At 39.6% G+C, this 26,742-nt stretch overlaps 1 protein-coding gene across 1 annotated transcript in view; it reads left to right on the forward strand.

Annotated features, from left to right (window-relative positions):
- The window catches only part of SMIM14 (small integral membrane protein 14), a 42,816-nt gene extending 17,400 nt beyond the window's left edge, over positions 1-25,416 (forward strand). Inside the window, exons 3-5 of the mRNA XM_065633954.1 lie at positions 13,918-13,966; positions 21,431-21,579; positions 22,164-25,416. Of these exons, the coding sequence (XP_065490026.1) occupies positions 13,918-13,966; positions 21,431-21,579; positions 22,164-22,196 (231 nt within the window). The 3' untranslated portion in view covers positions 22,197-25,416. The remainder of the gene's footprint in view (positions 1-13,917; positions 13,967-21,430; positions 21,580-22,163) is intronic.
- The last annotated feature ends 1,326 nt before the right edge of the window (positions 25,417-26,742 follow it).

Here is a 26,742-nt window from a genome sequence, read left to right on the forward strand (position 1 = left end):
GAGTACATCAGCTGCTCAAGGCAATATGTGTGAATAGCATCCTCTGTAGGATCAGGCCCTTCACCACAAGGTTTCTTATCAGTATTTGGCGAAGATCATCAGGAAAATATGACATCCACTAGCCTATGATAAGAGTAGGACTAATGTGTAAGTCCCCAAATAATGTATTTCTGGGAATAAATTTGTGTGCTTGCCCTTAAGATAAACCCACTTCCACATGCATACATGCACAAAATAACAAACTTGTTTTACAGAGCACTTTGCAAGAGGTATATAAAGCTTGCTCTTGCAAATGTGTGGGTTACACTCATAGCCCTGCTTCACCCTGAACATAAAATCCTGAGTGTCCATACTTTATTTGCCTTGGAGTGCATTGTTATGCTATCTCATCTGGAGTGCCAGCAAAAGAACCTAAAGCCATGATGCTGTACCTGTGCATGCTCCCAGGGAGCTTGGCTGACCCCATTTTCCAGAGTTGCTCTGCTCAGAGTAAGCAGAGCTCACCACGCATGTCCAGACCGCAGCACTGCAGAACCTGTGCCATTGTGTTCTCACATTGCACCCTTGGGCCTGTGCATGCAGAATGCCTCCTCAAAAACACACAGGCCCCACTGGGAGCCAAAATACCCCAGGCCAGGCTCTCTCAGTGGCAGGGCTACATCAGTGGCTGCAGCAGAAGCCAAAATGATCCCCCAGAAGAACAGGAGGAAATGACAAGCACTTGTCATCTCTCAGACCCTTGGGCTAAGCATCAAAGTTGGAGTTGCCAGGCAGCCGAGATCCATGTGGTGGCAAGCTGCACCAAGGGCCAAAATGACACCAGACAAATAGAGCATGTCTGCATAGCCAGTTCCTTGTGCTTTAGGGGCCTGATATCATTTCCCCTTGGCAGTTCCCAAGTGTGGTGCAGCCAGTGCTCTCTTGATACTCACAAGTCATTAGAGGTTGATTCACTTTCTTATTGCTGAACAGGCAAACAAGCTTGTTTGGGGGATGGAGGTGCAAGAAGTAAAAGGGATGGTGTTACCAGAATTGTTCAGGGTGGAAGAGACTGCAGGAGGTCATCCAGGCTGACCTGCTCAAAGCAGGGTCAACAGTGAATTCAGACCAGGTCATTCAGGGTTTTTATTCCAGCTGAGTCTTGAAAACCTCCAAGAGTAGCAATTCCACAGCCTGTTGGGGCAACCTGCTCTAATGTTTGTTAGTCCTTCGGGCAGAGATTTTTCTCCATCCACTGTTTTAGTTGAATCTATTGTGCTCTCTGCCATACAGCAATATGGATAGCATGTCTCTGTCCTCTCAATAACCTCCTTGTAAATACTAGGGGGGGTTGCTCTTAGATCCACTTAAACCCATCTCTGGGCTGAACAAGCCCAGCTCCCTCAGCCTCTACTTACAGGGCAAGTGCTCCAGCCCATGGTGACCCCCTGCTGAATTCACTTCAGTCTGTAAATATATATGTCTTGTGTTGGGGAGCTTGAAACTGGATGCAGCATTCCAGATACGGGTTTAAAGTGCTGAGCACAGGGGTGTAATCGCATCCTTCAGTCTACTTATGCGCCGTTTAAAGGTCAATGTTATTGGCACGAGGGCACAGAAAATTGAGGCTTCTGTGGAGAACAGTTGTCTCTTCTGTGGAACCTTTATGTCAGGGCTCAGCCATCCTAGCTCATGCTTCCCAGTTAGAGGCACAATTTCAAAATACTTCAGGCTCTCCCTGATACCCTCGTATGGACATTCATACATACGTTCTTTTCCCAAAAACGATTTTTCTCTTGTCCTCTACATGCCATTTGTGCCATATCCCACGGCCATGTTGATTCTGGACCTTGAGGCATCTGGACACATGTTGAAGTGAAGACAAGATGACAAAGAAACCCCCAGTACCAAGCTTCAGGAAGCTGGGAGGGAGAATGGAAGAATGCATGTTGGCTGCTCTTTCTTCTGAGGCTTGTCAGATGCAAATCTGAACCACTATGGTTCAGACTTTTGACCTCCATTCAGCATTTTTTTTATCCTTTCATTTTTTTGCTAGAAGATACTGACAGGCAGTAGTACCAGTCAGCCAGTTCTCTTTATGTTGTGGCTGGAGGATTCTAGGTATGAATGATGTAGGTGAGTTGTGTCCAAAGTTCCACAAAGGTCTGTGAGATTTTTTTCCTGGGCTGCACCATGCAGTGTAAGGTTGGTGCAAATGGATCATCTGGAGGGACACCAGTTCCTGTGTTGCGGTTGTAAACAGAGCACATCTTAGGTGCACGCTCTTGGGCAGTCACCAAGACCAGTCTAAGACTGTTCCTGTGTAGTTGCAGGAATGGAGTTTATTGCTTAGTGTCCAGCTTCCAAAAAGATCATACCAAGTAGCACTTGAGATGGTGAGGATTAAGGGGAAATGACAGATTTCATCTATCCTAAAAAGCAAACCAGATGCTCCTAAATATTTATAAGAGCGAATTACTAGCTGGGATAATTCAGCAAAATCTAGAAAGGAAAAGTCTCAGTCAGCAGCCAGACTATCCTCAAGTGACCTGTCGCATTATTTTAGCAGTAGACTTGCTAAGCCTTCATTATTGGGTCTGTAACTTTCATGCTTCAGTGAGAGTTTGCTTTCTAAGTTTCTGGTTTGTCACTCAATCTTACACAACATAAGCAACAGGAATTTTACTATTTATTTTAAAAGGAACCCTTGGACATCGATTCTCAAAGTTGCTGACCCCCACAAGTCTCAATGGAGACTGGGTGCCTGCTACCTCTAAAAGCTGGATCCTCCGAACCTTTACTCCAAGACCATTGCAATACAGGAAAACTAGGCAATCTGTAGTTGCTCAGCCTGTGAGGGGGAAAAAATATCCAAGCGTGCTGTATACCCCAAATGGTTCCCTATACCTACGTAATTGTTGATTCTTTTTGACTTAGATAGTATAAAACATACCAGACCACATTTGAATAGTGTTACAGCTGGGACTACTTGTCAAGATTTTGGAGCAAATATTGTAACAAGGTGGTTGTAATTATGTCCAGACTGAGCGTTGTAAATCCAGAAGTTCAGAGTTAAGATCAAATTTAGTGCAACAGCAATGTAATTGTAAGGGTTGCCCAGGTGTGGAAGTGTACTTTTAGGATTCTTCAGTCTAGTAATGACATTGTGCAAAAACCCAGTGATTGATGTAGACTTTAATAACTTGCATTTATGTTAAAGTAAACTAATTTTTACAGACGAATTCGTTTATACCTGTATAGAACAACGCTAATAAGAATTAAGGCTTCTGCTAATGAAGAAGGCCTGAGGTATTCAGTTACAGCTGTTATGTGTAGAGTTAAAAATATGTATTCAAATACACAGGATTTCTGTTAGAGTTAACGGTACAGAAAATTTGAACGATGCTGCTATGCCTAAGATCAGAAGGAGGTCAAAAAGTCTGACTTTACAACCTGAAGTTCTTGTTTTAATTCCCAACATGTTACTTTTGATTTCTAATTTAATTGGTGTATTTATTTTGAAATCTTAGAAAATGTATTTGGCATTCCAAGTACAATTTGTGGATGAATACATTACATTTTTTATATATACCATATAGTTTAAATCTCTACTTGAAATGCAGACTTCAGTTCATCTTGTCATTACAATTAATGCTTATACAATGAAGAAAGAAAAGCTATTGTAATTTAAACTCTTCTTCTCTGCTATTAGCAACACCACTGAAAATTACAAACAAGAGCACTGTTTGTTTTTAAAAAGCCTAAATCTTACTAAGCTGGCTTGATTATTTTTCTGTTCTTTGTTTTGCTTGACTAAGCAAGGGTTTGTTTTGTTTTCTTCTTAATTCATAATACCATGAAGATTTTGTAGGCAGTTTGCTGTGTATCTCTAAAGTGCATGATATTTTTTTAAAATTTTTTTCAGCTTATTAGGTTAACTGGGAGATATTGTTCATACCCACAGTTCTGAGAACTTACATATATGTACTTAAGTGGCATTGAATTCTCTTATGCTGAATGTTCTATCATTTTACTGAAGTGGATTTTTCAAGGTTCTCCTTGGTGTCAAAATTTTGCACATGATAAACTTCTGTAGTGTGGCCACTGTAAATAATGAGCAAATATTATGATTTCCAAATATTCCTAGGAAACAATAGAAATCTAAAATCTTTGGCTGTGACTTCATAAATATCATCTTTAGTATGTAATACCCATGGCAACATCTGTTATGATTTTGATGTTGTGTAACAATTTGACCGTTGTTTGTTGGGCTCACTTTTTACCCTATGAATATAGCAGATAATTGGGAACTTCCATAAGGGGAAGCGAGCACAGAAGAAAAACATCACAAGACTTTCCATCCTCTGCAGATGCACAAGAGTTGTCAAAAGACAATGACAGATCTTTTAGCTTGTATGACTTTATCTCCTGTTCAGTCTCCTCCATCTGCAAAATTTATTTTGACAAGCAGACCCAAAGTTCAAGATTGAAGAACAAACAGCATCAAGTACTTTAATAGGAGGGACTCTGTCAGACAAGGGGCCATTTGTTTGAAAGAGTCATGGTGAAGGACATTCTGTGGTGTCCAGAGGGAATGGTTCCTGTCTCGGTTGTGGCAGAGGAGAGCAAATCTCTAGATCAGAATGATGTTATATTTAAACCCTTTTGTTTCCCTTTTCTTCACTTCTTTTGTAAAATAAAAAACTGATTGCACTACATTACTCCTCTGGACTTTGATGCTCTCTGAGTAGGCATGGTTGATCCATGGAGTATCTTAGCCCAAGGTTCAGCTCAGGTCTGAAAATGAGACTGAAAACACTGTGTATGTGGTGAGGGCAATAATCATACATAGAGTGTCTTTCGTGAAGCCTGAGACCTGCATGTGGCTCCTTGGAGTGGCCAGAAATGTCAAAGCAAGCCAGTAACACACATAGCTATGTATTATGTCAATGTCCTTTTTTATCCCCCCCTTCTGATACAGTAGTATTTGCTTTACAGAAATTGTGACTTCAGGATTCTCTCATACTAGTTCCAGTGAAAATGGGCATATGTTCTTTAACCCAAAACACTTCTAATTCTGTAATACAAAAGGACCTATTCTGATAACCAGCCAGCAGTTCTAACTTGTGTTTTGTTCTTCTGTAGCTGGTTGCAAAGCAATGGCCAATTAGTTATGTTGCTATATCAGAAGTCTTGATTGTCTCAAAAACTCGAGGGGATACAAAGCAAATCATTCCTTATTTTAATCTATCTTGTATTTTGAGGTGTCACTAGATTTTTATAGCAAAAATTGCAAATTCTCTTAACTATTTCAACACAATTGGTTCAAACACACTTTTGTTAACCAAGTTTCCACGTAATTCTCTTGGCTAGGTCATTTTAGAGTCTTACTATTATAAACTGGCATGGTCTGAAATAGTATCCAGCATAGCCCTGAATCTTGGCTGAGGAAAACTTTGTGCAAACAGCACAGAATAAACATGGATGACTAAAATAGATCTGCGTTCCGTGCTGCAAATGGTTGAAAAGCTCTCAAGATGTCAGCACAGCTAGGCCTGACTTAAAGTCCCTCAAGCAACCAGCAAAAGTGAGCTATCCTACTGACATAGCCTTCTACTGAAATCACAGCAGAACTATACCAAATACATTTGTGATAATTTAAAGTCGTCTTCTCAGTATGGAGATTGCCCTGAAGACTCCTTATGTATGTTTTACAGCATTTGCCTTCTAACATATATATATATATGTATATTTTTAATAGCAGTTGCTACTGCTTCTAGTCTATAGCCCTTCTTAGCCAAACACCCCAAGAGCTGGAAATTGCATTTTGCTCTCACTTACCCCTTTTTTCCCAGACCTATGCCTTCAATTCTCAATTTCTTTGAGTTCAGGCTGTTTCAAAAAGGACCTTTCCCAACAGTTGAACCTCAGGTTGCTCATTAGGATGAGGAAACCATCACCCTTCTGAAATGCAGGGCGAAAGACTTGATGCACCTCCTAGGGCGCTGGGCCAAAAGAATAAAACCAAAGGTTGGAGGGAAAGGGTGTGAGCCTGTTCCTGAGCGCTCCTGCTCCACTGACTGCCATTTCCCCACCTTCACTGGGTGCTCAAGGTGCTGGTGTTGCACAGGTTAAGGCCCCAAAACTGTATCACAGAACTCATGCACTGCTAATGATCTTTAACCCAGAAACTAGTTCTAGATCAAGGACTATAAATGGAGACTATTTTCTAGACAGGTAAGTGGATGTTTTTTAAAAAAAAAAAAGCCATTAAAAATGGTGTCTACTCGGGTCTGTATCCCACGGAGACCATTTTTTCCTGTAAGGGGTTACGTGTCAGGACTTAACTGAAAGCTGAGGGTGCTTCTCGTTCTTTGCATTTCCCTTTCCTGAGCTTTGTAGTATGCTGGGAGCTACTGCTTCTTCACCAGTATAGATTAAAAAAAAAATATATATATATATAAAAATAAATCTCAGTCATGCCTAATGATCATCTCGGAGTACGCATAGTGTGACAGCATTGCAAGCAGCGTAGAAAATTATGCATTGAAAATTCTGTCGGCTTGATATTCCAGAAGTAATGAATAGCTATAACTTGTATTATAATAACTGAACTGTGTTTGATGATCAGAGCTGTGTTGTTGCCATTTCATTTGAGGAAAAAGGAGAAAATTGTGCTTTTTCTCAGGCCACGTGTGGATGTAATCGACACTTAGAGCAAACTGTACTTATCTGTTGGAACTCCTAGTTCTAAGCCTTTTCCTGAAGGCTGTCTATGTGGGAGTACCCTTTTCATTTGCTAATATGCATTATTTTGCAGAAGATACTCAACTGCTTGGTCAGAAAACCCACACGTACTCTGGTTTTGTATTTTAGATGTGAGTTTGCTAATGCCTTCTTGGGAGATCTGTGTATGTTGTTCATGAATGTTTTCAGGTGCCTCTGTAGTAATACTGTGTAATATTCTGTCTTGTCCATTTGTTGTGTAGTATTCCGTGTAGCCAAACATGCCGTGAGCTGCTCGTAATGGTCCTGACCATCACACTGCCCTGACTCTCCCTATTCTGCTAATTCATTCTGCTTCACATTCACTGAAAGTAGGATGCCGGTGATATCCCAGATCCTCAAGGCCAGCAAAATTATAAAATGAAGTAGCAATAAAAGTAATGCAATTGTAGGAAAATAAGGGAAGTGTGGAACAGGGGGATCTATATCATGCTGACATGAAACAGCAGGCCCAGGAGAAATGAGAAAATAAAGGGAAGAATGAGTTCTTGCCTGAATCAGGGCTCCTGTTTGCATAGTGGACCCTCTGACTTGTTTATCTGCTGCATCTTCCTCCATAAAATATCAAGTCTTATAGTGCGGAAGTTAATGTTCTCCCTCTGTCATAGCTGGCTGATGGTTCTGGGTCTTAAGAGCTGGTTTTTAACCTAGGAATATTATTCTGAAAGGTATCAACCATCCTTCTCTCTCATTTGCCATGGGAGAAAATTACTTGTCACCTTGTGGGACCAAACTCCATATTTTTATCACAGAGGTAAAATGTTCCTTGTATGAACAATCATTTATTTTATTTCAATTCTGCATATGCTCATAGAAGGTGTAAGAGTGGGGAAGGCAGTATTTACTTTTTCCTTGTTTGTTCCTCTAGGAGAAGCTAATGTAGTTTAAGAGACTATTTAATTCCATCAGCATGCCCTTCTTTTCCCCTGATTTTTCTCTTATTTCTCTTGGCCCACTTGTAGCAGAATAATGCGTGTAGGTGTCACTTTTTGCATCTTTAAATCTGAACTCTACAATTCAATCTGCAACCTGGCTTGTATTCAGGACAGGGCTATCCTACCACAGCAGTTTATTTATCATGTTGTTTACTAAATCATTTATATACTTTGGACAGAACAGATGTGGCTGCCAACAAAGCTTAAAGAGTGATTTCATTACCCAGAAGCATGAGAACACAATCAGGAGTGCGGTTTTGTCATCTTCTGGCATTGTTGGAGTGAGAAAGCAGAGCTTACAACTGGTCTAAATTACAAAAAAGTATTTTCACAATGGACAATGTTTTGCCCTTACTATTTTATAAAATTTTCTATCAACAGTCTTTATGATTCCATTTTAAATTTACTTTTTTCATAGGATAAATGACTGTATCAAGTTAGTTATTTGTCCTTGCTTTCCTACATATCAATCCTTTTCATTGCCACCATTATCCATTTCTGCTCTCTTATCTTTGTACCTAATTTATCTGTTTCTTTCACACATCACAGGTTTTTTGTATGGAGGTCTTTTCCTGACTTGGTTCATGAACTTGCTAATTTTTCATTCATGTCTTTTCTGTGGACTTACTTCTGCTTTGAGCTGTCTCAAAAGTTATTCTAAAAGGCAATTATTTTAATTATCCCTACATAAATAATTTTCTTTCATCTCATCTGCCGTTCACACAAGACTTCATTGATTATTGCACTGTGGTCCTGTTCTCCTTGTTTTGTTACCTCTTTATTACACCATTTCTGGAGTCGGACAGGGATTATGCCATTATTTCTTCTGAAAAATGACAAACCGGTGACCTGTCTGATTATTAGTATCTTCCTGATATTTGTATGAGCTGTCTTTTAGTTTTTTTTAAACTCCTAAATAAGACATTTAACTCTTAAAAGGAAAGTGTTCATACTGGGTGGGAACCCTTAATCTTTTTCCACACAAGACACTATTAGCTTTAGTAAGAAAAACCCAAACAATTAAATTTGAGCAGAGATTGCAAGACCAGTCCCAGGGTTTGTGAGACCGTTGAACTCTGGGGTGGCAAATTCTGAAAACTCATCTGAAGAGTTTCGGAAAACTCCTCCGAAGAGGAAGCAAAGTATTGACACGAGGACGAGTCACTGTGCAGGTAGGCAGAAGTCTGAATTTCCTTCTCCACAGTAGCTGTCTGTCATGAGTGGTAAATGCAAAGTAGCTTAAACTTCTTTCATGGGAAAACTGAAATGATCCCAGTGGCTGAGGTCACTGTATTGGAAAAACAAGGTCTCTGTTTAGCTCGATGAAGCTGTTTCACTGGGCTCACTGTTTCACTTGGACTTCAGTGATTTTGTGGAGCAGCTAACATGCAGTACAAGCTCACACCCTGTTTTTACCACACAGTGACATGTTTGTGTGCCCATAGTAGGTTTGCACATTAAATAATAGAGACATTACTTAGTACAGTGATTTCACAAAAAGTTTCCAGAGGCTGATAGCAGTGTCCCTTTGCTGTGACTGTTCACGTTTTGCTCACAGCTGGGGGTTGTGAAAAGTGGTGGCTCTCATTGCTAAAAACTGTGCAGACTCCCACCAGAACTTGGCATCTGTTGTAAAAGTAGCAGCAGGACACAGGTTTCAGGTATGCTTGATGGGTTGATCCACAAGATGGCATATTAAAACTGTAATTTATCTATACTGTCAAAGGAGCAAAATCTAAACACTGTCGTTTGTGTGAACTGGGGCGGAAAGCTGTGTCTTTTGGAAAAAGAAATAAAAACAAAGGAAGAGCTATTTCACATTGGAACTAGGAGCTATTTGAAATGTGGGGGTTTTTATATTTGCAATGCAAAATTTGAGCATCATGGGGAAAGGCTGAGGAGAAGCCCTTTTCTCTCTTACCATTTGGTTTCTTTTTCTCTCGGCATTGTGTTGGGTTTACATTCAAAATCTGTCGGTAAGTGGACACCGGTTTGCTGTAATTCAGCCACTGGTGCCTCCCAATTCCAAGAACTCATGAGGGGCTTCATAGAAACCAAATACTCATATCAACCAAGAGTTCTTGTGATTTGGGGTTTATTAATTTAAATTATTTTAACTTAGCTATTCAAGATTTTAAATGTACTTGAAGTGAATTAAAGTTCACGGTGGTATTTTAAATAATGTGCCTTTGTAATTAGTATTTTTACTTGTATTGCCTGCAAGTTTGCACTGTATTAAAACTGAAAATTTTGGAACCTTTGTAGCTCCCTTTTAGCTTTTATGCTGTTTACAATTTGTGTTTACTTCGTATTGGACAGCAAAAGATAAATAAGTTCATTTTTTGGCTCGCATGCACTAAGCCATTTATTGTATTTGGATGACAAACTGCACAGAGAATGTTAGAACTCTGATAAAATCCTCTTCATTTAAATGGAAGAAAATAATAATTTCTATAAATATTTAGTTTTGTAACATTTTTCACTCTCTTCTTTTGTTGAATAAGCCCTGATGTTTCATTCATCTGATTTCTGTGTTCTTTTTAAGGACCTGTTACAGAATATACTGAAAAACATAAAAAGGCTGTTGGACTTTAGCAGGTGTCAGATCAGGCAGCCAACTATTAATCTTCCACTAAATTCATACTTTTGACAACACAAGGATCTCCGAAATATGAATAAGACCAAAACCACCATTAATAATATTGTCTTTAAATATGTAGGAGTTAATGTATTCTAAGAATTCTCTCTCTCTCCAAATTTTTCTCATCAACTGTGTAGTGTTCCCAGTCTGAAAAACATTGAGTGTATTTGAGAACTCCTTTTGAGGGTTTTGTTGAGAAGAGGGAGGGTCTCGTTCAGCTTTTTATTATTATTTCCCAAACTTTCATCCAAACTCCCCCTCCACATACAAAGAGAAAATCTGAATACAAAGGTCGTGTTTCTTTCCAATCCCTGATAATTGCTCTTTTTTCAATTACCTGCAACTGAAATGTCTCACATTCAGTTTTTTTCCAACAGTTGCTATGTCCATTATGGGTGTCTTTACCAAGAGAGAGCTAACTGGGAGAAGGAGCGTTCTTGTTTCAGCAAAAGGCATTGCCTTTCCCAGCTGCTCAGCTCACGTGAGCGTTTCGTACACGTGCCAGAATAGTTCCTTGTCTTTTGACTAATGGAGTGACCATGAGGGATCAGATTTGTATTTGGTTACGGAGTTCAGAACTAGTTCCCCCGAGTGAATTGAGAAAAACCTGTTTTTACTGCTCCTCGTTTTCCATCATGTCGTGTTTCATCCCAAGAGAACAATACGCGGCCTGTCATGGAGCTGCTGAAAACAGATTTGTTACCTGGCTCGCTGGCTTACGGAGCCCTCCTAGAGCTTCTGCTGGTGGATTACTGAGCTTTTGCATGTGTTTGTAGTCAGGAGGGAAGATATTTGAGTGGGTTTTTTATCATGGGATCTATGTCTTCTTAAAACCTATTTGAGTCTATGGATAGTCCTGTTGCGACCAAATCTTCTCCAGCACAAGTAGTTTTTATAAGAAATTTTTGTATTACCTGGAATAGTTGAAAAAGATTTCTAAGAAATATTTGGATGGATGGATATGAACATAGCAGTATAACTTTGTTTAGGTGGGATCTTTAAATCTGCATGATTACATGATTATGTATTGTTTTAATTTTGGAGGAATTTCATATAAACTATAAAAATGCAGGTTTTTTCATACTTTTCTCCTGTAACTGTTTCACAACATAATTTGAGGTTTCTAAACCTGCCTTGTACAGTTAGTTTCTAAATCCCCATGAAAAAATGGAATATTTGTTGTCCAAGCCCTCTGGAAAGCACAGCCCCATTATCAGACAAGGTACTGATGGCTCTCTACTTTGTAAAAGTTCCTCTGTACGTTGTTCCTCCATATATAAGCAGACTTTTTTCCATATTGACAAGATGTAATGTAATCTAAGAACTCTTTTTTCAGCAGAGATCTGTAGAGCAGTTCCTAATGGTATTATTCTTAAGACCGCTTGCTTACGGTAATATTTGTATCATTGGTGTTTCCAGCAGTACTTTTCATTCTAAGGTCTTGGAGTCTGCCCTGTCTTTTGAGAAGTCGCTAAAGATGCCCATAGGATAAAACTCAGTATCTGGGTGTACCCTCTGGGCACATAAAATGTCTGAGATTTAATACTTATTGTGTCTTAATCAGGTGGCCTCCTGTATAACAGGTGTTTCCAGACAGTGTGTAGGCTTTTCATGAAGAAAGGTGGTGGTGAATGACAAAGCATGGTGTGATCATGGTCACTGCTGAGACCGTTCTTCAAGAAAGGCACAGCTCTAGCCAGCAGATCTTTCTGTTGTTGTTAAACAAGCTCCTCTGGTGGTTAACAAGTTCATGTTAGTCAAAGCTGGAGCTCCATCATTTTTTTGGTGTGTGTGGTAATGGCGGAAGCCCATCTGTTTGACAGGTGAAGGAACAGAATATTAACAGAGGGATAACTAGATGCTACATGCTTGTTGATCTGTATGAAGTTTCTGATCATATATCTATTACCTGTTTTAATTCTGGACATCATTCTGTGTTGAAGAATACCTGTAAACTCTGTTCTACAGAGTAGGGATTATAAATTAAGCCCCCTCCAGAATAAGTCTGTGTACAAAGAGAAGATAATTATGTTGCTGATCTCTTTAAAATGTGGGTATAGCGATATCCAGTTTTCCCAGTTCACGAATCTCTGAGTGTCAAATATTCCAAATTGGTACTATTGCTAATGTAAAACCTCCCCTTTGAGAATGAGTTCCAAAGTTTGAAAATAAAATGAGCTTTAACTTTTATATAAGAGGGGCATGAAATATGCATAGTTTGTTTGGGGTTTTTTTTAATAAGGTAAGTAGAAGTCATTTGTTTGTCCCCTGCTGTTGTTTTTAACTATGGAAATAGCTGAAAGGTTAAATCCAGCCTTCCCAGTATTTCCTAAGGAACTTCCTTGTAGTCTCAGTAAATTTTCTAGCAGATCTCAATATATTAATGAATGAATGAATGAATATGATCGATCTCCAATTACGTATTTCTTTTTCTTTCTCAAATGTGTCAGTCATTGAAGATCATTATGCTAAAGGAAGGAACTTAAACTTTTCCAAAAATCTTCCTCTGGTTGCTCATCTGTTTCCTTGATGTGCTTTGCCTAATACTATGACTACATACAGCAAGTCAGTTATGCCAATACAAGGGGAAATTTGGTTTGTAGTAATTACATATTTCTTTCATAAGGAACATCATCTTCTCTTTTACATTTGTATATTTACACTGATAATAAACAGATTAGCCTGTTGTGGCAAGAAGTGTTGGGATTTGTGACACTACTGTGACAATAAAACCTGTCAAAAAAAAAAATTCAGTTCTAACCAAGGCATTGTAACAATTACATACTTTTAAAAACTTTTATTGTTAATCCATGTGGTTTACCTAAGCAAAGGATAGAACCTATTTCTATAATACAGCAGATTAAATCTCATCCATGTAAACTCTCTGTGACTGATAAAGAATCTGATATTTGTCTTTCCTTTTTGACTCTGTCATCTGTAAAATAGTTATACTGATTTGCAGGTTAGCCAATGTTGGCTTTTCTTGCAGTTAGCAAGCTTACCTAGTCTGTAAATTTAAATAGTCATTACAGTTGCTGAAAGTGTTTTAACTTTTCGTCATCAGTAAAGAGAAAAAACAGTAAAGTACATATTAAAATCCACTTCAAAATATCTTAGGTGGAAAAATAGTAATTACTAAGTTGAAATATGAAATTTTAATTCGGCTTCTCTGTGCTTAACTGTTGTTACAGTCTGATAATTTGTTATTATGTAATCACAGAGTATTTTAATGATACTTGATCTAGTTTATAGTAGGAACACCTGTGCATTATAAATCCCAGAATGTATATCTGTGTATAACAATTTGTAAATCACTATAGATTTTTAACTTGAATTTTAAAAGGCATTCAGTGGCTGCAACCTGTTTGGAAGGAATAACACTTTAGTCAGGTAGTGTTCAGAAACTACCTCTATATCTGGGATTCTTCGCACAGCATAAGCCAAGAGTGATGCAGTAAAGGATCAGTTATAATCTTCCTTATCTTGAATTTGTGGTCTGACGTTATGCTAAATCATTATTTCAGTGAAAGCTGACCGAGTCTCATTGCTAAGTGCCTTTCTTTTTCTTTGTTTCAGCTGAGACAATCCCAGTCCTACTGCACAGACACAGAATGCCTTCAGGAATGTGAGTAACTCTCGAGATCAGGTGCATGGAAGTAAAATAAGCAGTAGTAATTAAAGTAGATTCTGACTGGTCTTTAAAATGCAACAGTTGACTCAATGTTGTAGGAACATATTACATTAAATCAAATACTACAATACTAAAATTGTTATGTTAGGGAGGTAATATCTGAGGATCTGTGATGCATATGAACATTTGTACATTGGAAGCAGCAATGGTGAGCAGGCTGGAGGTATCGACATACCAGCATGACCATTGATCAGGCCCCAACCATACTGAATCTTACCATTAGCTTCCAAATAGGATGATTTCAATTTTTCCCCAAGGAGAAAATTAAGAGGGGACTTTATTTGTCCTCCTTACAGTCATAGCAGCGTAACCAGTGAAGACTGGATATTCAGCACAGACCCAAACATGTACATGTGTTCCTGGCTGGGGCTGAGAAACTTACTGGCAGTGCTCTGAACCCTTCACTCCACTGTGAGGGAGAGGAGATTCCCCACCAGCTCTGACTGAGAAGTTGACACACATCGTGGCTGCATATCTGTTGACTTGACGGCTGTTAGTTGATGAAGCAGAGTACCAATGTGTATGTTTCCTTACAATTTGCTGTGAAATACATAAAAAAAAAACCCTCTCCCAAACGGTGAGCATTACTAGGACAGTCAAACATTACCAGCATCTGCAGGGAAGCATAGCTGTGCAGAGGTAATGCAGTAATGTAAGTTTGCCCTGAGGCACTCTGTTTACAGTATCCATGGTCTAGAGAGAACAGTGCCAAATGCTTAAAAATGAAGTGGATCTGTTTTTCCTATATTGCTTTAGCAATTGAGGATATGAACTCACTCAATTACCCTGCATCAGGATTACTGTAATGCTCAGAGGCAGCAGGGAACACCTGAGCAGTGTTCCTAGAAGCAAGAGCTGCTGGTGCCTGTGTCTCCTACAGGTCCAGGAGCAGTGCAGTCAAGGTTTCTGGGCCCTTGGGGAGAGGGCATACCTTCATTTACTCTCATGTTCCTCCCTCTTCACTCCCCAGTAAAACCTGTTTAGAGATGGACATCTAGCTTGGACTTGCACTTGCACTATGTCCTCCCAGTGTGAAACATTCCCAGATTCATTGCCATGTTGGGCTGAAGGGGAAAAGCTGTGAGCTTTCCCAGGTAACCCCTGAGTGGAGTGCACACGTGCCATAACAGTGCTGCTGGCTTTACTCTTTCTTTTTGGGCTTTCCAAGTCATGCCGTGTGTCGTGGTTTAACTCAAGCTAGCAATATAACCACGATAGCCACTCACTCACTGCCCCCTCCAAAGAGAGAGAAACAAAAGGGAAGAAGAAACTGCTGGGTTGAGATAAACACAGTTTAATAAAATAACGCTAATATACTACTACTACTATATATAAAATGGAAATAGAATATAAAATAAAAGATACTCAATGCAATTCCTCATGAACCCCATCCACACCAAGCAGCCAGTCGCAGGAAGCAGCACCTGGTCTCCAAACACCCGATCCCCGAGGGGGAAAAGAGGAAAAGGCAGAAAGGCCGAGAGGCCTCTGCAAAATGGCAGGATGGCAAAAGACTGAACTAAAGAAATCTTCTCAACAGAACTCCCCTGAATGGGTCTCCGTCCATGCTACAACTCAACCCCAAGCCCAGCGGGAAAGTCCCAAATCTCCTTAAATATGAAGCATGATGCTAATAGGATGGAATATTCTCACCAATCAGTCTGGATGTCAGTCAAGCTCTGCCCCATCTGTGCACCCCTTCATTGATGCCTCACACCTGTGGGCAGAGCTCAGAGGCCTTGCCTCTCAGACCAGAGCAATTAAAGACATTAACTCTGTCCTGGAGTGTTATCCTCTTGTTCTCAAACTAAATCTGAACAATGACTGTGCTAGCTATGAAAAAGAAAGGTTTCTAACTGCGTGGAGAAAATTAACTCATTTTAGTCAAACCAGCACACTGTGACTTCCAGCACCCTTCCTTTCCCAAATGCACCTGTCCTAGAGCAGACTTTTTAGTCTCCCACACCTTAGACTTCTATGTGTGGTCATTTGTTTGGTTTTTTTATAATCACAGGCGTGGAGAAGAGGGAAAGAGGCAGGTGACATGAATCAGAATATTTTCTGTGTTAGAAGTAGGCACAGACAGGCTGTGCAGCTTTCTGATCTTTAGTCCACAGTCAAAACCAAACGATGGTAGGTCATTCTCACTCAAGCCTTGGGAGTCTTGGCTCATCAGTGTTTATGCAGCTCTTAGGCTAAAGACTGCATAAATGAGTAAGTTCTGTTATGTGTGGGCACAATGCTTGTGGGATAGCTTTCGTGCAACCAAGCAATAGTACAGTGGGGATGTGAATGGTTTGTGGCAAATAGCTTTCCATCCTGAAAGAGATCCTTGCAATAACTGTCTGTGCAGATGCAAGCAATTTGGCAGCAATTGTTCCAAACCAGTGGTTTGTTTCAGAAACCAAAGCAAAAATTATAGAGTAAATCCTCTCCTACGTTATTATATTGCCTTAAATTTAGCTTCAGCAAAGGTATTTTTCTGCTGATGCAATGACACTGCCTATTTGTCAGATTATTTCGTGATGCTTCTGTGAGTCTGTGCTTGGGCCAACACGAGCTCTGTAAGATTCCCGGGAGTCAAACACAAAAACAAACAGATGGAGCCTGTAGAAGTTTCTAGACATGTTTTCAGAGACAGATTAAAACAATTCTGGGCCAGTCTTCTGCCCATTGCTTCATCCCGTTCTGATGAGCTATACCATGATGAGCTGATTTTTGAGGTGGGTCTCCTCTTCCCTACGTCCCACAGATCTATTTCCTGTCACTTGCTGACTTTGGCTCCTCATTTCAGGACCTTGATATGAAGAAGCTTGTTCCACTCTCACCCATTTGCTCATTCCCAGGATTTGGTCTTCCTTCTGGAAGCACAGCTGGGAATGTTGTCATACACAGATTCTGAAGTTGCAAGGTTGTGGAATAACTGATGAGCTGTATGTGGTTTTGTTTTGGGAAACGTCATGGCTGTGGTTCAGCCAGTGTCACAGCAGCATCATGTTACGCTGTTGCTACCAGCTGGAAGTTCTCAGAAACGCCCCGCGTTGATTCTTCCTGAGCACACTTTGTTTTTTCAAACCTTGATTTCAGATCCTTTTTAGATTTTTGGAGCCAGATCAAAGCAGTAGCACCGTGGCTCCCTCATTCGCATTTTTGTGTTATAAGCTCTAAATTTTTATTTCTGGTTGTTGGCACCACTATATTGTAGTGACTACCCTGCAGAGAGTTTTCTACCAGGGCTGGGACCAGAGCTTTCAGATTTATACTCCTGCATACTGGAGGATATGAGCACCACTTCAGAGAGCATTTGGCTGTTCGGCTGATTGTCCATCAGAATATCTGATATGGCACTAAAGCATGTATCAGAGTGTGATGATTCTTTTCTCCATTTCAGTGGGCACCTTGGAGAAAAAAGGCTGCAAGTTTTGAATATGCAAATATGATGGGATTGTTTATGCTCAGCAAATCAGAATATCTTACAGTTTCCCTTGAAATGAGGAATAAGAGTGATAATTATTTTCTGAATTATGTTTAATGTAAGTGGAGCAGGGAAGATTTCTCCGAAGTGTGTTCCAGTTGCAATATCAGCGGTTCATCCAGCCCAGGGAGGATCCCCAGCTGGTACTGAGCTGCTCTGATGGCTCATGGCCCTTCACAGTCAGAGGAAATGAGGGCCCACTGCCTGAGTTTTTTCTGTGTTCTAATGATTCCCAGATGTTGTGACCTGGATTTACCGCATTCATATTTTCAACACTATTCTCAGTGGTCTCCTAGCTTGTAATATGATCAGAGATGACTGTCTCAAATGTTGTCTACTCTACTTCCAAATGTTGTGTATTTTAAAATGAATGCGTATCTGTGATTCATCTCGAGTTGTACTCATCTAGGGGAGTCAGAGCAGCCTAACCCAATGGCATGAAGTGTCTGCCAACTCTTCCCTCCCTTTTCTGGTAATTCCCTTCTCCTTTCCTCTGCTCAAGTCCTTTGTGGCTTTCTTCATTTTCCCTATCCCTTGCCTTTGAGAGTGTCAGCTTGCAGGGATTATCTGCTGAAGGTCCCACAGGGTCTTTGTCTTCTCTGATGATTCATCTGTAAGATACCTCTCTTCATACCGTTTCCTACCTTTCTTTCACAGAACAGGCAAGGCTAAAAACACTGTGAAAAGAAGGCAGCACAGGTCAGAGAGCATGATTTTGCCTTCCCACATGCAGATGTTAAAACAATAAAGAGCTGAAGATCCACAAGAAGGTATTTCTACCATAACAGGGCAGGCAAAAAACACCACATGGAATATACTTTTACAGTAAAAGAAATGCAATCTTTCCTCTTTTTCTTTAGAGTACAACCTCACTCTGAATGAAAAACAGCACTTTAAGAGAAGAATGATGTTCATGTAAGGAATATTTAACAAGGACATTTATTAAGTTTAATGTTGTATTCTTGAGATTTCAGTTGCACAGCCAGAAGGTGGTTGACTTTTAATCTTTAGAAATTATTTTTACCAAACGCATCATTTTAATAGCTTTGACTGCCTTCTAGTAGAACATTAAATGAGGTGGCAAACATCTGTCACAGAGGTTTTTTTTTCCCCTTCCCATGTCTTTCCAAGAGGAGACTAATTTATTCGCCCTAGTCTCTGTTTCTGTAGGAGAAAGCAAGCCAAAGATCTGTGCCTCATATGTGGAGTGACAGATGGGATTCACCATAGTCATTAGCTCCCACGTGAGTTCATCCCACAGTCTCAGACCAGCCTCTCATAAAGCTTTCTCCTACATGGAGATAATTCAACCACGGCTTAAAAAAAAAAAAAAAATCCAGGTAACCAGAGAGGCAGAACCGCTCACTGGCTTCATTCAGAAATGCATGGATATATAGGTATGCTGAGCCCAGGGGACCAGATATTATGAAAATGATGACCTTGGGCTGCATTTGGTGTTGTGTGGAAAGGCAGGTTAGAAACTGTAAGTTTCATTTCACTCAGGGACACAGCAGTCTGCACTGCTACATTCTTATGCACTATATACACTAGTTGTTGCCTCCCAAGCACTGGTGATTAATAACCAGATGCATCCATCAAAATGGGTGGTGGCAGGGACATCCATCTGTGAGGTCAGAACAGGATGATCTTCTATCCATCTGGAAATATTAGAAAATATAATCACAGGTCCTCTTTAGGGTAGCCTTTATTCTTCAAGGAATCAAAAAACCACTTCTAAATTACCTGCAAAAATATCAATTATAGGTAAAAGCATTGTGGTCATGAACTCTTAAAAATGAGGTCTCTTCTTGTGCTCATCAGCATAAATTCCACCCTGCTTGGTTTCAGCTTCACTCAACTGTTCTTTATCCATAAGCTGGTCTTATCTGATGATTTGGTGATCTCAGTGATGGAGGTCTTTGTAGCAAAATATTGTTTTCTTCTACATATTATTGCTCCCAGTAGCTGAAACAGCTTCCTCTCCTCATGTTTTGTGATAAAAAGCTTGGAAAAGTGTGATTCACCCCAGCTGTGTGAGATTTTGCTTATCCTGATCTCCTTATGTTAGATTAAAGTAACAGATTCTGAAATATCTCACATCCTTATTAAAACACGTGGTCATTTGTGAGAGGTATGGGTATAACGGTTCTTGAATAGTGTAAGCAGTTTTGTGGCTGTTTCAGTATCTGGCATGCTTTTAGTGGTAGTACAGGGTCAAGCTGTGTTAGTTCAGTGGTTGTCTTGCTTAACTTAGTTCAGAATATGCTTCAGTACATTTACTTCCATCTAAACCATATTACAATGCAGGCTGGAAGAAGTTGTGTCTTGCACGAACACCTGTGGTTTCCTTGTGTGGTTCCTTCTGCTCCCTTCCTTGACCTGTAGCATGAACTCACCTAGCAGCATTTACTTACCCCAGCTCTTGTTTAACCATGAGCCTTAAGCGCTCTGTGGTTCAGCAAATATTCCAGAAGGCAGCCTGACTAGTCCCTGTTTCTCTGCATTGCATGGGGAGTCCAGCGTAACAGGTGATCTGAATTTTCAGTGTTCTACGGAACACACGTGCCGAAGTAGGTGCCAAAGGCTGTCTTTCGTGCTGCTGAAGGTGGTCTCAGGGTAGCTATTAATGTTGTCTGGAAGCCCAAAAATAAAGCAGTTGTTCTTTTCGTGCCAAATTATGTGCTGGTTTAATGCATTGCATATATAAAGCTCATCTAAGACTTAAAATACTAGATCATTAGTGAAGTCTTTACATACTACAGGGTGTTTCAAAAAGATGGATCCAATTTGGAATCACTATATCTCTGCAACCATGAACAACCCATGGATGAAACTCCTACCATTTGAAAGGGTGGGGTATAGAGTTTCAAATGATTACTGCTAGACGCCTCTGCCAGCACGTTTGTAAATTTTGTGCAAGTCTAACATGTTGCTATAGTGAAATACACTTCTTTGAAATTGGGTTCATCTTTTTCAAATGTCCTGTAAGCCATGTAAGTACCGTAGGTAATTAACTATACATTGGTTTACGCTTCAGCTGACGACATTAGTTACAGTTAGATTATTTCAAATGATGTTTCGGAGGGGAAAAGTTGTTGTTTTCAAATGTGCAGGTATTTGCCAGAGTTTCTTGATCCGGAAAGACTTAACCAGCCATCTCCAATCTGACGCGATTTTCTCAGTTTTATTTCCATGCTTTGATGTCTCGGCCATTCTGCATGGAAATTAGGTGTAAATTTTTTATATTGTATTCCTGGGCCTCACTTTTTCACGTATCTCCTCATCATTTTTCCCCCTCCTGACAGATACGTTTTCCTTGATGCTATCAGTCATGGAGATCTGGCATGTTGGCACTGGCACTTATCCGAACAAACTCTCAATAAATAACTTAGAGTAGCCAACAAAATTATAACCATTATTTTGCCCCTTCTTGCTAGAATTAGCGCATTCTCTGTATGGGGTCTAACAACAGAGTTAAGCTTTCATCTCTTTAGTCTTTTATTTGTTTAAGGCAAAAAACACCGACATGCAGATGGAGGTTTTTCCCAGATAAATATATTTTGCATCAAGTTTGATTTCTTAAAAGTCAAGTTTGATTTCTTAAACACGAAGTGTGTGTTTATCACTCCAGTTCACTAGGAATTAATGTGAACTAAGAAATATTCATGATAATCCTGAGAATTCCAGTGAAATCTTATGAAGTAGATTCTCTCTTCAAAGGGATAAGAAATGTGATTAAAAAAACAGTGTAACGCTAACCAAGAATTACTTGTCTCAAAGCCAAAAGGAAGGACTAATCAGAGAACTCAATTGAAAAATATTTCAGGTTTTTTTCTGAGACTTATGTTGCATTTTTATTTTCAGTTTCGGGAAAGAACTCTGCTGTCACGCTGTGTTGTAACTTGAGTTTTCCTTGTCTGTAGTGCCAGGACCAAATTCCTCCAGTGACAATGGTATCAGCTTTGCCATGATAATGATGGCCTGGGTGGTGATTGCACTTGTCCTGTTCTTACTGAGACCTCGTAATCTGAGAGGATCCAACTCAGCTGGAAAGCCAACTAGCCCACACAATGTAAGTGCATCATCAAGTGTCCTGCAGAGAGACTCTACAATAGCTTAAACCTATTTTGTTTTAATACAGACTATCTTGCAGTCTTTTTTTCCTTTTTTTTCTCCCCCTGTATTTTCTTGGAACTCCATTAGCAATGAAAATGGGTAAAACCAAAGTGAAAGCGGAATCACAGAAGCCAGCTGTGAGCCCTGCCATGGGATGGAGCAGGCACGGGTGACTGGCTGTGGGTCACACTGTCCTCTGGACACTGGCCGTCCCTGGTTGGAGTCGCCTCCTGCCTTTTTAAGTACAAGAGGGAAATCACAGCTTTAAGAGAAGTCAGTAAACAAAATTACGGTATGAAAATAGGAAGGTCGTCTTTGTCCTAGATATAGGATAATGGAAAAAAAAACTATCAATGCAGGAAACAGTATTGTTCTTTGATGCTCATTTACTCTGAATATTGAAAGAGAGATTGAGTGATCTTAAAAGGAAGCACAATGTAATTCTTCGGTGTTCTTTTATTTCTAAATCCTTTTATGTGAAGCACTGTTTCTAATCCTGTACGTGTTTTTTTCTTTCTTTTTCTCCTTCCTCCCCGCTAGGGGCAAGAACCACCAGCCCCACCGGTGGACTAGAGCATTCAGTATTGGAAAAGTCCAGCAGCTGAAACCTTGCACGACCAAATGAACGAAGTGACCAGATTACTTCTAAACCCCATTAAATACTGTTTTCTTTTCTCATTTATATAGAGCAGAGTTATCATTCAGCAGTTGTCTTCATGAACTGCTTTTAGCTACTTCAATTTTAAGTTAATTTTTGCTTTGTATGTTATTACAATTCTTAGTAGATTGTAATTTGAATAATTATAAGGCATTGCAGGGGTTTTTTGGTTGTTACCATTACTGTGGACATTCCACTCGGTCTCTTTCTGTTACAACTATCTTAATTTCTTTACAGTGATTTCTGATATGCATTGAAAGGAAAAGAAAATCCCTGCACATTCTATAATAATGGAAGGTTACTGACCTTTCTTCAGATTAATCCGTATTTTTTTCTCCAGTATGCTTTTGAGAGTTTTATTGTGGTTGCAACTATTAGCTTAGTTATGTGGTGAAAAATTGAAATTATTTCATATTTGCCCTGGGTTCAGAGCAGCTTTTAGTCTGGTCTTTGGACGACTAACATAGTTTTCAGGGTTGTAGTCAAAAGCACGAGTTGTCCACTAGAATTATACTCTGTGTGTGTGTGTGCAAAGAAGTGAATGTGATAATTGCCACAGTCAAAGCTCTGACATATATAGTGGGGACTTTACGCAAAAGATTATACCACCAAAAAAGAAATTAATTTTATCTTGTCCATTAATAAATTATATATCCTATTCAAGATGTTGTCAAAAATGTATTCCAAAAATGGATTTGTTTATTTACAGGCTTTATGAAAAGAGAAATTTAGTCAGAAGAACTTGGTAGAATTTTCTGTTCTTGTATAGTCTCTTAATAATCCATATCTTAACAAGTTTTTAGCCACAATGTAATGTATGTTGGATAGGATGAAATCATACCAAGGGGTCACTGAAGTTACCAACTTTTGGTATACAACATATACTGGATATTCAGGGTTTTTCACCTGTACGTTATCAGCAATTCTTAACATTTCATCCTTATCTACTGGTTGTAATTGTAGAATAACAAACTTGCAGGTGACTCCATATGGCATGTCTTTTCCCTCTAGTATTTGTGCGTATGTGTGGTGTGTTTATGCGTGCGTGTGGCTGTGCACATACCTGTGCACATCTCCCATTGTAGCAAATGGGAATTACTTTTTTATATACATTAATTTAAGAACATTTTAAAGATGTACAGAAAAGCAACACTGTATATTTTTCTTGATCAATTCAAAAAATTGATGAGATTAATGTAAAAAACATTTTTATGTTACCACCATGAAGCTTCTTTCCATAAAGGTCAGTAGAACAGACATGGGAATTCAAAGCCTTACTCTACAAACCTTTATTTCATGAGGACTTTAGTTACGGAGCTGAAGGAACTACTTGTTAAGATGCATAAAGGTTTGTGTTAATGGGCTCTAACAAAAATCTCGCATCAGATCCCGTGGTTGACAGACGCAGGGTTTTCCTCCTCAGGGTAAATGGTGGGCCAGCTAAGCCTCCTTGTGAAGGCACAGCACAGACCTGAAGAAAGGCTTCTGTAATTCGATGTATTTGCCCTTTGAATTTCTGTGGAATAGTGTGCTCCCAAGCATAGGAGCATGTGTAAAAAATGTTTAAAAAGAAAAAAGAAAAAAAATACAAAGGTTGGGCCAGGTGCTCTCAGTGACATCAGTGCAGTGCCATGGAAAGCAATGGAGCTGCAGCAGAGAAGCTGAGAGAATTTGTCCTGTTATGTCTAATGGTGTCCAGGCCACAAACACTGTGTAAAGATGTCACTGGGACAAGCAATCTGACTGTGCTTGCTTTCTGCCTTCCATGTGCATTTATGTTTGGGATACTATTTTGAACAGAATGAGTAATACAGCATCATTTTGTTGAACCGACAAGAAAATATATATAATCTCCTACACTGACCTTTTCTCCAAGGATTTTTGGCCAGAATCGTTCACTATCAGATACATAAAACCAATTGATTAAAAAGCCACCTGAAACAGGCTTCATTTCAGACAGAGCACCACTCCTCATCCTGTTGGAAGTCAGTGAGATTTACAGCAGATGCTCCTCACGTGTGAGGATCAGTCTCGCTTTACTTCAATGTCTGTGTATGTATTTATAAAACTCACCATGTGTACCCAGCTCCAACAGTCTTGGCAAATGAACTTTTTGTTCAGAGTAATGTTGTGGTTTACATATAAATGAACTATCTTTGCTTGAAATTCCTCTAAGTAATTGTCCCAGTGATTTTATACATGTATGCTTTCCTTATGTAAATTGCTATTTTAAATTTTCTATGTAAAAGAAAAAACATTGGAAATACTTTATTGTAAAATGTTTTACTAAAGAGCCAGGCCACTATCCCGTGTCAAAATGTATGCCTTTTGAATTCAGATACTCTCTCCAAGATATAACCTTCAGATCACCACTCTTAATTAAAAGTAACTAATTGTAGGACTGTATTTTGCCACTCTTATTCATGTTAGATAGTGCCTTACTCATCAAGTAGTTGCACTGAAGTTTGTGGGACTACTCTGAGATAATGTACTAGTAGCAGCTTTAGTAAGGGTGGCAGAAATCTGGCCTTTAGTGATGTAGTTTGCAATGAAATAATTGTGTCATGGTTACAGGTGTTTATGGTAAATTTTGAGAAGAAGTCTGTAAGAGATTAGTGGTATGTGAAGCTGCAGGATATTATTAAATCTGTAATGAGGGTTTTAAGCTTGGTTATGAAGAGACGCAAGTTGTAGCAACTTGGGAAATATGGAGGGAAGTTCACAATTATACCTTAGCTTAGAACTTTGTTAAAACAATAGAATTTTTAGCGTCTGCTTAACACAATTATTGTACTCTGAAATGAGAAATCATATGTATTCATGTATTGTCTGCAGATCACTTAGCCTTGTAATGTTCATGATTGAAAAAGGAAGAGTGATGGTGTGGTGTACCTAATGTAAATCAGTGGTTTAAAATGTCTGAATTTTGCCAAACAAAAAATCATCTGTGCCATTTGCAGTTTCCTAGTAATCTTTTACTGAGTACTTGGATTGGGATAAAGGGCTTGTACTATGCACTTTTTATTGACTTAACAAAATAAATAGCAATCATTAGTAACCTTTTATCTTTGTCTGTTAGTCTTCGTGTAAGATGTAGGACTGCACAAACCTATCAATTTCTAAAGTAATTTGAAATCATCTGAAAATAAGTATCAGTAAAAATGGCGTGTCATCTGTGTAATTTTTAAAACGTCAATTCCAACTTTTCTAATGGACACATGCCTTCTGTATGCATCTCAAGCAAGTCAGAATGAATTATAAGTGGTTTCCAATGTTTAATATACTTCGATGACCAACACAGGTATCTCTGCCTTTTGCTCTTCAAAGTAGTTACGCAACCTAGTAAGTTAGAAGTACTACAGTAAGACAAGTAATGACAGAGGCCAAATACGCCAATTATGTTACTTCATTTTAGATCAAATCCTACTACTTTGAGATTTGCAGTCTATTTTCTAGTCCCTGTTCTTGGCAGTGACACATTGAGACGCCGAAGTTTGTACATCTCGGTTGGACACAGAGCCGCTCTGAGGAAGATGCTCCAGTGGATCTGGGGCAGCGTGTAGAAGCAGAGACCTGCTGCTCCCTCACTGCTCCCATGGCGTGCAGCGCTCCTCTTCCTCCGCCAGCAGACTGTGAAATGCCTGATCCCACATCAGGGATTCCTGTGTTAATCCAAGGAAAAAAAAGGAAAATGCCAGGAGAGCATTAGGGTTTAAAATAATATAGCTATCCAGAGATAGTGGCAGTAAATACCAGAGTATCAGAAACAAAATCTGAATTTTATTTTTAATACTACTACTACTAATAATAAAAAGTAATACAAATTCTTTAGGCATCTGAGTCAATTTAGAAACTGTATGGTCTTAATCAGAGATCATTAATGTCTGCTCATCAAGATTTAGCCTTTTACTCAAACACGAGGTTATAAATAACCCCTAAAACCAAAGCTAAACTTATTAAGTACAGTCGTTAAGATGTTTGCCAAGGGTGCACATGCTTATCATGAAAAGTGATGCAGAAAGGAAATTACCACAAATTTAACTTTAGAATCATAGAATATCCTGAGTTGGAAGGGACCCACAAGGACCATCAAGTCCAGCTCCTGTTCCTGCATGTGACAACCCCACAGCTCACACCATGTGTCTGAGGACATTGTCCAGTCTCTTCTTGAACACTGTCAGGCCTGGGGCTGTGACACCTCCCTGGGGAGCCTGTTCCAGTGCTCCACCACCCTCTGGGGAAGAACCTTTTCCTAATGTCCAACCTAAACCTCCCCTGGCACATCTTCCTGCCATTCCCTCGGGTTGTGTCACTGGTCACCAGAGAGAAGGGATCAGAGCCTGCCCCTCCTCCTCGCTGGCTTGTGAAGAAGCTGCACACCAGGATGAGGCCTCCCCTCAGTCTCCTCACCTCCAACTATGTTGAAGGTATCTGCATCAGGCCTGGCTGTTCAGGACCACC

This window comes from Caloenas nicobarica, chromosome 4 (assembly GCF_036013445.1).
Source record: "Caloenas nicobarica isolate bCalNic1 chromosome 4, bCalNic1.hap1, whole genome shotgun sequence".
In the NCBI taxonomy this organism is placed as follows: Eukaryota; Metazoa; Chordata; class Aves; order Columbiformes; family Columbidae; genus Caloenas; species Caloenas nicobarica.